General features: G+C 33.1%; 1 protein-coding gene across 2 annotated transcripts in view; it reads left to right on the top strand.

Moving 5' to 3' along the window:
- Positions 1 to 12623, top strand: part of Rok (Rho kinase) — a 129590-nt gene that overhangs the window by 99612 nt on the left and 17355 nt on the right. For both annotated transcript variants that reach the window (XM_067279044.1, XM_067279043.1), the window contains 5 exons: positions 205 to 298; positions 1618 to 1712; positions 1853 to 1978; positions 2060 to 2276; positions 11325 to 11484. In XM_067279044.1, coding sequence (XP_067135145.1) covers positions 205 to 298; positions 1618 to 1712; positions 1853 to 1978; positions 2060 to 2276; positions 11325 to 11484 — 692 coding nt within the window. The remainder of the gene's footprint in view (positions 1 to 204; positions 299 to 1617; positions 1713 to 1852; positions 1979 to 2059; positions 2277 to 11324; positions 11485 to 12623) is intronic.

Raw genomic sequence — 12623 nt, 5'->3', positions numbered from 1 at the left:
ACAGGAATGTTGACAGTCTGATATTTCTAAATGATGATTCCCTTTTAAATGATGCCTTGGAACCATAGATTAATTTGTTGTTTCCAAAATCTATTATGTCAGGATTCATAAAATAAAGGGTCAACAGCTTATGTATAAATAATTATTAGAAATTTTAAAAAATAATAATAATATTTTAAAATATCTTTATTGTAATTGAAATAGGTGAAAGATAAAGAAAATGAATATAAGAAAAATATAGAACAGCTGACAAGAGAAAAAGAAGAATTAAATATTAAAATCAAATCTCTACAGGATGGTAAGTTTATTGTAGAAAGTTTCTTTATTGAAAAAAGTTTAAAACATTTAACATAAATTAATATTTAGTCCAGATATATTTTAATATATTTAATTCTCGATGATAGTTCTTAAAGATTTTATAGGAAAGAAATACCAATATTGTAAAATCTATTGATTTAATTTGACTATATTAAATAAATTATTGATACATAAAAATAAGCACGTTAAATATAGTGTTTTAAAATAGTTGTGTGTCAGGTATTTTTTATTTTTTACAAAATTAATTCTTTTATTGTCCAAAATAGTTCCAACATTTATAAAATTTATCCACTATGTTTAGTTGAATTCATTCAGTATTGTTTCAAAAACTAATCAAATATTTGTCATATTATTGAAGAAAGGATGATAATGTAGGAATATTGACAACAAAATTCCAAATAAGGGAAAAAATTTTTGATGTTAGAAAATTTTGTGAACTATTTATCATAGAAAAAAATAAGAAAATACTACAATAAAAACAAATTTTTAAATTTATTGACAAGTAACGACATGTTATTTACTGTTGTTTAATTTCAAATAATAAAACACTGCCAGAAACAGCAAAATAATGTAAGTATAGGGTTTTCAGCAGCTGCCTTATAGGCCATCTTCCTTACTTAAATTATAGAACATTTAACAATTATTTAAAAATTTGAAAAACGTTTTTATCTTGTAGTATTGATATTTCTCATTTCAATCTATAACATGATATAATGGTTGAATGTTCTGTAATGATAGCAATTGTTATATTCAATTTTTTCATATTTTTAAATAATGGTTGAATATTCTGTAATTCAACATTAAATAATTCCTGAAGATGATCTATAAAGTAGACTGACAACATTAGTTTTAACATTATTTAAGAAGTATTATTTTTATTAAAGATAAGAATTAAAATTTTCTGAATAAATATTACCAATCATTGAAGTTAAGTAAGTTAATTTTTCATTATTGCTTAGTAGGAAATGACTACTGCACATCTTGATCCTTCCAGTGTTCTATCAATTGCATAGTGTTGGATGGTGTTCTATCAATTGCATGTAGTATTCATTGGACCAATTGAATTCATTGTATTGATAGCCTATGATGCAACAAAATAAGTTATAAATAGTTCCATATTTAACTGTGTGTGATTGTTTTATTAATGCAGATACACAAAATATTCAGCAAGTTTTAATATAGCACTTTCAGATATCAGGTTCTCTAATTAGGATAGTTATATGATATCTGTATCTCTGCCATATTTTAATTTAATAAAAGTAACAATATATTAAAAATATTCTTATGTACATTTTTTAGATCTAAATAATGCTAGAAATCAGAGTGCCACTGTTGATGATCGAATACAACAATTAAATAAACAGTTAGATCAAGAAAGAATGTTGAAAATGCAAGTAAGTATGATTTGAATGAAATAAAATGATCAATTAAGTAAATTCCAAGTGGTTGAAAATTATTATTTATAACTATTTTATTTTAGCAATAAATTTAGAAAGATTTTGAAATAATAAATATATTACATTATTTGTTTTAGGCTGTAAATAAATTAGCCGAAATCATGAATCGTAAAGATTTGTCTGGTAAGAAAAATAAAACAAATTCTATCGATCTACGTAAAAAAGAAAAAGAGTGTAGAAAATTACAGCAAGAACTTACTTTGGTTAGTTTTCTTATGTTATCTTTTATAACTAGTTTAATCATTTAAACAAAAATTGAAGTGATTCTTAAATTTTCTTTATAGGAACGTGAAAAATACAATCAAATGGTTGCAAGATTTCAGAAAGAATTATCTGAAATACAGGCTCTTTTGAACGATGAAAGCCAGTCCAGACTAAAACTACAAATGGAATTGGATTCTAAAGACTATGTAATTGAACAGTTACAAAAATCTTCTCTCTATAGTGAAACAGCAAGCATAAACAGTGGCCCAGATAATGATATTGATGATGGATTTCCTGGTAAATCATTTAAATTCATAAATATTAAATTAATATCTTTTATAGATCACATATAATGACGTAATTTATGATGTATTCCTGGATTATGTCATTGTCATTGTCATAAACATATATCCTAGTTTATATCATGTACATGATAATATAGCATATAACACAGTTTAAGAATTGGGGATATCTCCTGTACACCATGGTTTGCGCTAACATGGTTCAAGAACATCCCGAAACAAAACATCACAATTTTTAAATGCGAACCCCCATCATTTGATATTTTTTTATTTAAAGGCAAGCACATGTGTTGTCTCATATTTTCCTGCAGATTTTAGAATATTGAAATTTTCAATGTTGTTTTGTGCCTTTCACCCAGTTTTCTTGAATCAGAACTGATTGTACAATATTTTTCTTTCTTGGCCTAGCTTCTTATTCTAGCTCTCCTATAAACCAGGTATCGCTGTTGTTGGTTATAGTGTTATAAATGGACTCAAAAGACTGTTGCTGTGCTTTATTTTTTATAGATTAAATTAAGAGTTACTACAGAAAAAAAGATAAAAAATTTTTAAAGATAGGCAAATGCAAGCAAATGAAAAAATATCAGATTTTATGGGGAGAAAAATTAAGATGTTGCTGATAATTGAGATTAAGACCAACAGGAAAGCTCAGAAAATGATGACATTTTGCCAAAAAAGAAAATTAATGCTAAAATAAAAAATAATTCCTCTAAAAAGTATCAGGTCAGTCATAAGTTCATGTGTATTTTTATCTACAAAAAAAGCAGCAAAAAATTTTAATTAAATTTTATTTCAATCTATAATCTATTCAATCTATAACCGTTATTTTGTACAATTTCTTGCCATCTTGATGGTAGCTTTTTAATCCCGTCTTCATAAAATGATTTCGGTTTTGAATCAAAATATTCAGAAATAGCCTTTTTTACATTGTTCTCATCCTCAAAAGTTTTCCCTTATATATATCAGTCACACCACACGGAAGTTTGAACTCATCACGAGGTGACATATCTGAGTTTGACTTGATGTCTGAAGATGAATCAGACATTCAGATCGGCCTCTCAGGCCAAGGTGTCACTTCTGTCCGACGCATTTCGATCCGTCGAGACGGCAAGTTGATACCCACAAAACATTTAATTCTGACGTTCAACAACCCGGCATTGCCATCCTTCGTTACAGCAGGATATCTGCACTGAGCAGTTCGTCCGTATATTCCAAATTCGCTGTGTTGCTTCAAATGCCAGCGATTTGGACATTCCCAGACCTCTTGCCGAGGCAAAAGCTTATGTGCACAGTGTGGAACTGAAGGACACGACAGTACTGAGTGTAAAAGTACTCCACACTGTGTGAACTGCGAAGATGCCCATCCTGCCTACTCTTGGAAATGCCCTGCATGGCAAAGAGAAAAAGAGATTCAACGGGTAAAAGCTGTGAAAAACATCTCATATCCAGAGGCTCGTCGCATGGTCACTCCAAGTGCACCTTTGCAACAAAAGACATTTGCTGCCGTGTTGAAATCTACTAAGACGTGGGGTTCAAACAGATATTTCTGTATCTCCAAGCGAATCTCTTACCTGCCATGCAAGATGCTTATTGATCCCATCTACACAATCAGAAGAAAAGGAGAACACAAAGACTAAAACCTCTGTAAGTAAATCAGGGGTAACAACCAGAAATGTGGGTTCTAAAAAAGCCAGTAAGAACCCACTTAACAAACAAAGAGTGAAAGCAGCCCTCTCTAAAGTTTCAAAAAAATCAGAAGCTCAATCTGTGAGTGAGTTTTCTGACATATCTGACAAAGAGCCTAATACGGAGATTACAAAACCAATGTCACCTCCAAAAGAGAGACTCCCTGTTAAATTAAAGAGGGATACCCTCGCAAAGAATGCTGCCTCAAACACAAAATGGATTATAAAATAATCCAATGGAACTGTCGTGGTTTCCGCAACAACTTCTCTGACATTAAACACTTGACATCATCTACCTCATCTCTCTGCATGGCACTCCAGGAAACACATCTAAAACCTGGAGAAAAAATTTCTTTAAAAGGATTTGATCTCTACCATAAGGATGATGACACCCACACCCGCGCCAGTGGAGGTGTGGCTGTACTGGTTTCAAACCGCATCCCGTCCTTATCGGTACAAATAACAACAGAGCTGCAAGCTGTGGTAGTCAGGGTTTCAATTGGTGTAACTGTCACAGTTTGTTCCATATACTTGCCACCAGATGTCAGAGTCAATGAGGATGAATTGGATGACTTGGTTGAACAGCTGCCAACTCCATTCCTTTTACTGGGTGATTTCAATGGCCACAATCTAATGTGGGGCAGTCACGATATCAACCGTCGAGGCAGAGCCATTGAGAGATTCATAGGTAATCACCAACTATATTTATTCAATACTGGAGAAGTGACATACTTCCATGCCCCAACAAGAACATTCACTGCCATTGATCTATCATTAGCAACCCCGAATCTGTTTTCAGCGTTTACATGGGAGGTTGGATCTAATCCACTTTCCAGTGACCACTTCCCAATATTTTTAAAATATTGAGGCAGAGAAAGCTGTGAAACAGCCCGTCCACTACGCTGGAAACTTGAAACAGCAGATTGGCCTGAATTCTCCTCTTTGGCTAACATCACTGAGGAAATGGTCAATACCGCTGATATTAATGATGCAGTTGAAGTTTTCACTTCCAGTATTATTCAGGCAGCCGAAAAAAACAATGGGGAAAACATCGACCAGATATCCAAAACATCTGAAACCATGGTGGGATCAGAATTGCAAGGCAGCATTTAAAAATCAAAAGAAAGCATGGGGGATTTTCAAAAGATACACCGCTGCTAGCAATTTGATTGCTTTTAAAAAAGCAAAGGCCAATGCCAGGAAAATAAGGAGGCAAAGCCAAAGGGATTCTTGGAGGAAGTATGTTTCTAGCATAACATCTTCCACTAGCCCAAAAGCAGTCTGGGATAAAATCCATAAAATTAATGGGAAATGTGCTTCCCACACTCTGTCCATGCTGGGAAATAATGGCACAATAATCAGCGATATACAGGGTATTGCTGATTTGTTGGGTGAAACGTTTTCTTCGTCATCCAGCAATACAATGTACACAAGGAATTTTCAAGCTTATAAAGCCCAAAGAGAAAAACAATATCTAAACTTCCACTCCCCATCTAATGAGGAATATAATGTGCCATTCAGCAGAATAGAACTATGTACAGCAATCTCTCGCTCGGGAAATACTGCTGTAGGCCCGGATAAAATCCATTACAGCATGATTAAAAATCTGTCAGACAATTCCTTAGTAACCTTCTGAATCTGTTTAACAGAATATGGACAGAACGTATTTTCCCTGACTCTTGGAGGCTATCAATTATTATTCCCATTCCCAAACCAGGCAAAGACTACAAGAATCCCTCTAATTACAGACCAATCTCTCTTACGAGTTGCCTCTGTAAACTTTTCGAGAGAATGGTAAACAGACGCCTGATGTTCCTCTTAGAGGAAAAGAACTACTTTTCACTCACATCAGAGTGGATTTCGTAGGAACAGAAGTACCACAGACAATTTAGTAAGCCTTGAAACATCTATACGCGAAGCGTTCATTAGACGACAGCACTTAGTGTCTGTGTTTTTCGATATAGAGAAGGCCTACGATCGCTGCTGGCGATATGAGATACTCCGTGATCTGCATCACTTTGGATTGCAGGGTAATTTGCCAATTTTTATAAAAAACTTCCTACAGAATCAAAGATTCCAAGTCAAGATGGGCAACACTTTATCTAGGCCTTTTACACAAGATGAAGGTGTTCCTCGAGGTTCTATTTTGAGTGTGACTCTGTTCCTAATTAAAATTAACAGCATAACTAAGTGTCTTCCTCCCAATGTGAAACACTCTCTGTATGTGGATGACTTTCAGATCTCCTGCCAGTCTAGTAATATGAGTTTTATTGAGAGACAACTGCAAACCTCTTTAAATCGCATAGACAACTGGTCCAAGACCAATGGTTTTAGTTTTAACGTAGAGAAGACCTCGTGCATCCACTTTTGCCGAAGGCGTGGTTTGCACCTGGATCCCAAAATCTACCTAAATGGAGTGAAAATCCCAATGGTCAACGAGGCGAAATTTCTGGGTGTTGTGTTTGACCAAAAATTGACGTTCTTGCCTCACTTGCGCAATTTGAAGAGATGTTTAAAAGCTTTGAACCTTTTAAAGGTTCTCTGCTGCTCATTCTGGGGAGCAGACAAATGTTCTATGTTCAGGATATATAAGGCCCTTGTCCGCTCTAAGCTGGACTACGGATGTGTTGTGTTTGGCTCTGTGCGAGAATCTACTCTTCGGATGCTGGATCCAATCCACCACCAAGCATTGCGTTTGTGCACTGGTGCTTTTTAAACTTCTCCTGTTCAAAGTTTGTATGTGGATGCTTATGAGCCTCCACTATCTCTTAGGAGAGAACAGTTATCTCTTTTTTACTACATTAAACAAAAATCTCAGAACGGACTGTTAGCTGATTGTCCAGATACTCAGCTGAAAAGATTATTTGCAGCTCGCGCAAGTTGTGTCCCTACATTTGACATTAGAATGGAGAATGTAAGCAGCACGATTGACCTGGACACAAGCAACATTTCACAGGTCGAGGTGAATAATATATCACCTTGGTCAACTCCTGTGATAAATGTTGACATTAGCTTAAAGCAGTTTCCTAAGGAATCCACCCCAGAATACATCTATAGACAGCGCTTTGCAGAAATTCAATACCACGACAGGAATTTAATTTCTATTTATACTGATGGATCGAAATCAGTTGATTACATTGGCTCAGCCTTTGTCTGCCAGGATGAGATTGTGGCAGAACAAATTGCATTGAATTCTTCCATCTTTACTGCAGAGTTGCAGGCTATTTACCTAGCCTTAAAATATGTAATTAGGAAAGGTCATCGTCGCTGTGTGATCTACACTGACTCAGTTAGTGCACTTCAGGCTTTGATCTCACATGAACCTAGTTCTCACTCCATAGTGATTAAAATTCGCAAACTGTTTTGCCATCTTATTGCGAGTAATATTCTCTGTAAAATTTTGTTGGGTCCCAGGCCATGTAGGTATAAGAGGGAATGAAGAAGCTGACACAGCTGCAAAGTCAGCAAGTCCTTCTCAGCATACAATGTTTATTGAAGGAGGTGACTTGAAGCTGGTCGTTAAAAAACGACTAGCAGAGAGATGGCAAAATGTGTGGAACGAACAAGTCCACAATAAACTTTACGAGATCAAACCTATAATAGAAAATTGGACACACAACAAACGGTATGATAGGAGATCTGAAGTCATTCTTACTCGTCTGAGGATTGGACATACTCAGCTGACTCATCAATACCTTTTGAAGGGTGATGAGCAGCCAGTATGCCAGTATTGCAACTGTACTGTAAGTGTTAAACACATACTTTGCAACTGTGTTGCCTTCGACAAGAGTCGTAGACAGCATTTCGGAAATGCAAGTTTGAGAGAGATTTTGGGCCAGAGGCCAATCTTGATAAGATACTGAACTTTTTGAAAGTTATAAATATTAATAGAGAGATTTAAATTAACTAATTTATTTATTTATTTATTTATTTTATACTCATATTTATCTTGTTCCGTTTATTTGCACTTGTTTATGGTTTTGTGTTGTATTAATATTTTATGATATATATATTTAGCTTCGTTCAATTTCACTATTTGTCATGGCGCAGCTTGGCCTATATGGCTCTTGTGCCAAAAAACTCGAACCAACCGAACCTTTCCCTTTTAAAAAATTCTGCAAACTGTGAAAAAGATGATAATCACTGGTTGCAATATCTGGTGAATATGGTGGATGAGGTAAAATTTTCCAGTTGTAGCTTTCAAGTTTCTGTACAGTTATTTTTGCAGCGTGTGGTCTGGCATTGTCATGCTGCAAGAGAACCTGCTTTCTGTTCACTAACGACGGTCGATTTTTTTTTTTTTTTCAATTTTTCATTTAAACGCACTAATTGCTCACAATACATTTGAGCTGTAATTGTTTGATTAGGTTCTAACAGCTCAAAGTGAATTACACCTGACATATCCCACCAAACAGACAAAAGAATTTTTTTTGGATGCAACCCACCTTTTGCAGTCGGTTTTGGCTGCTTGTCACAATCCATCCATTGTCTTTTTCTCATCACATTATTATAGAGGATCCATTTTTCGTCTCCAGTAGCCAGCTTACCAAGAAAAGGTTCTAAAGCAATACGGATACAAGACACGTGCAAATGTTTACACGTTGTTGTCAGTTAGCTATTGACAGTTCGTGTGGTATCCATTTTCCTAGCTTTGAAACTTTTCCGATTTGTCGTAGGTGTCTATGAACAATTCCGTGGGATGAATTTAAACGTTCCACAATTTCATCAACTGTTAAAGATGGTTCTGCTTCAACTAGTGCAGAGAGAGCATCATCATCAAAGTCAACAGGTCTTCCAGTACGAGCCTTATCCTCCACACTAAAATCATTGTTTCTAAATCTTTCAAACCACTTCTGTGCAGTCCTTGCACTAATTACGATTTGATCTATGTACAGTATTTATTTTTTTGGCTGCATTTGTAGCATTCTCACCACTTAAAAATAAAAAGTATAAAACATGTCTTTTATATTCATCAGTTACTTCCATTTTAACGAAAATAAACAACCGAAATGTTCACAATTCTGAACAGTATTATATGAATGAGATCCAATTTAACATTTCAGTGTAAAAATTATCACATTAGATTGACATTTTTAACAGCAAAACAAGATTTTTCTCAAGGTCATAAAAATGCTCATGGACTTATGGACTGACCTGATAATTTGTATGTATTATTATTAAATTTTTAAAACAAAATTTATTAAGAGAAATTGTATACCAAATAATGAATTTCTATTCTTTTGAAACAAACTCTTTGTATAAAAATCTAAAATAAAATTGTGTGTTGCTATTGAATTTTAAATCATTGTGCTAATTAAGAATTATTTTTTCAAGGTTTTTTTTCCTAATCAGGTTACTTGTTGAGATTTTGAATAACTGTAATGTGTAATTTCTTAGTAAGCTGTTAAAAGTAACAGAGGGGAAAATATTGAATTGACCAAATTTTGACTCACTGAGTTTTTTGCATTTTCAACATTTTAAGATCTCTTTCAAAAATTCTGTGTTTGTCGGCTTGTATTTTTCTTTGTATCTCAGGACTCCATAGATCAAACATTTTAAAATATTTCAGGAATACTACTAAGTAGGGGGTATTGATGCTTCTACATTTTGGAGATTTATTGTTGAGGGGAAGGAGAAATAGGGAGTAAGAGGACATATCTCAAATGGGGTCTGACTTAATGAAAACTTTACTTGTTTTTGGCATTTGCAAACTTTTTAAAAACCCACTCCTACCCTTGAAATATAAGGCTTTTGTCTTTTTTTTTATCTAACTTTTAGAAGAACTTTTTATAATTGAAAATTATTTGACTGTCTTTCTGGTTCTATTGACCTTCTGTTTAAGTGGCAGGAAAGTTTTGCAACAGCCCTTGCCAATTTCTTTTTACTAATGATTAGTTAGTTTTATTATTGTGTTTAGTGAATTTAAATTGTAAAATTTGAGTTATATTACAACAGATATTATAAAACTTACTTTTTATTTTGTATTTAGGAAGTCCAATGAAAGCATTTCTAGTTTAATAAACTTTTTTTTATAGTGAACTCTGTTGCAAGGGTTTGTTTCTTGTTAACAAATTTGCAAAGCCCATAATGTTATTTGTTGTTTAAATTGTTTTTGTTAAACATTTAATTTAACATTTGGTTTTTACACATGAATTTACTGGTTAGAAAATATTAAAGCATCAATGGCAAAAAATCCTTTAAATTTGATTTGGAATTGAAATGCTGATGATTACATATATAAACAAGTAAAGTGGCAAGGCTGTATTTAGGACAAAACTATGTCTCGGAGACTCACTACTAAGCTGGATCACTTTGATGCTCACGACGGGTCTCGTTCTCATTCTCCAATCATCTTTGGTATCACTGGTTTTGAGCACAGTCATTCAAGCTTCGCTGGCCACAGCCACGACCACGAGGTCATCCAAGATGCATTTTCAGTGAAATTAACCTATCCAATGTTGAAATTTCTCTCCGTTGTATGATGCCCCAGGTTGAATTTTTGTCAATGCAAAAATTTCCTGTTTTTGAAAAAATTTTGGTGGCTATTGTATTGTTTGCAATTATTTTTTTATTTTGCACAAATGAAATATACACATTAATAAATGTAAAAAGAAAAAATAATTATATTTCGGAAGTTAGTTTTAATATAAAATTATGAACGACACACCATCTAGTTTCAAAAAGTTCCAATGATGAAACGAGATATCTTCAGTCAATTGGTCAAGGTTAGCATGTGGCAACTAGAAATATATGGGGAATAACACAGGACAGTTAAATGGGTATTTTCTAAGATTTGTTTGTCAAAATTTGATTTAGCAACATTTGCTTTTCAAACTTCTCAGCACACATGTTTGTCGAAATTCGATTTCACAATATTCATATTTCCAACTTACCAACCAGCAACGCATGCATAAATCTCACACTACCTGTTTGTAGAGAGTGTTGCCATTTTGTTTTTTATTTTGTCTCGGTTTTTTGGTCCCCTGACTACCTACAAATCTGGTTTTTTTTATGCATGCATGATTTGAGCACCTAATACCCTGTGCAAAATTGCAACTCCTGACATGTGTACTCCTTCATACCTCTAAGCTGGTAACACATCAAGCAGTATGATTTTATAAACAAGACACAGACATATCAATTAGTCTGATTAATATGTTATGGTATTTTATTTGTTATCCATTTTAAGGATGGTTAATAATAATTTATATTACCAGTAATAATAATGTTATTTTTAAACAACCATTTCTTTTATTAGCATTTTTATTGAAAGAAAAATGCTTTGTAATTTCTTTTTTTTGCAGAGAATTTATTGTATATGCAATAGCTTTTTCATAATTTTTATTTTATTTTTTCAGAGTTTCGTTTAGAAGGATGGCTTTCAGTACCAAATAAGCATAACATTCGTAGACATGGATGGAAAAAACAATATGTTGTAGTAAGCCGTCGTAAAATAATTTTCTACAACAGTGAAACTGACAAGGCAAATGCTGATCCAATTCTTATTCTAGATTTAAAGTAAGATATAAATAAATTATTATTTAGTATTATATGTTTATTTAAATCTTAAGGTTAAATTCTAATACACAACAGATAATTAATCTGTTCTCTTAACCCTTAATGACATAGTTTGACCAGGATAAAATAATTTCACTAAATTCATTTTGTTTGCAAAATTTTAATACCTGTTATGTGGCAAGAGTTAAATTTTTCGTGACAAATTATCTTTAACAAAATAAAACAAAATTAGTAGAATTTTCTAATTTAATTTAAAATAAATGTGTTTTTTATGTTTATCTCTGAGTATGAATTAAAACTTAAATAAGTAAGTTAAAATATCATTTATTCATTTTAATTTACTAGTACAGAAAATTAGTATTCTGTTTGATATGGCTATGTTACATTGTATTATATTGAGACATTTTTATTTTAATATAGTGATCTTCCTAACAAAATTTTACAATTTATTAAATCATAAATTTGTTCCTGTATTTTATACTATTAAGCAAGGCTGTGGAGTCGTGTAAAAATCTACCAACTTCGACTCTGATTTTGCCTTATTATCCGCCTCTGACTTTGACCTGGGGCAAACTTGTTAATAAAATATGCCTGGGAATTCTGATGTCATCACAAGACCTCACAATAAAAGCTTCAATAAATAGAGTTCTAATAAAGATAGAAAGTAGAAACTTTTTTATTCCAAAGCTAATGTAACGACATAGTCAATACATAAATATGTATTTGATAATTTTTACTTTCCTAGCTGTTATATATAACAGAGGGAAAGTGTAGTGAGGAAATGACCATTCCAAAATTTTACATTTTTGGACAGGGACACCTTGATATATGCAAAGATTTGGGGATTTTTTTCTGTATGTATGGATGTTAGATTGTGTGGGGGGGCACAATTTTGTTCACCCTGTTTGAAGCTTAATAATTTCTGTGGTTTTTGAATCAGAGTCAGATGGTTTAACACAGGAGTTAAGCTTCAAAGTGGTTGAACTAAATTGTGCCCCCACACAGATTCTAACATTTGTGTATACAGAAAAACCCTGGATGTTTTTGTATTTCTCTACATTTCAAGACTTCCCAAATCCAAAAGAGTAAATATCTGGGGAAGCCATTTTTTGACTGATCATCATTCTTTTCCTTTGTTA

This window comes from Centruroides vittatus, unplaced genomic scaffold (assembly GCF_030686945.1).
Source record: "Centruroides vittatus isolate TY-2023 unplaced genomic scaffold, ASM3068694v2 contig_854, whole genome shotgun sequence".
Classification (NCBI taxonomy): Eukaryota; Metazoa; Arthropoda; class Arachnida; order Scorpiones; family Buthidae; genus Centruroides; species Centruroides vittatus.
Note: the sequence above shows the minus strand (reverse complement) of the source record. Positions and strands in the feature narration are given on the sequence as shown.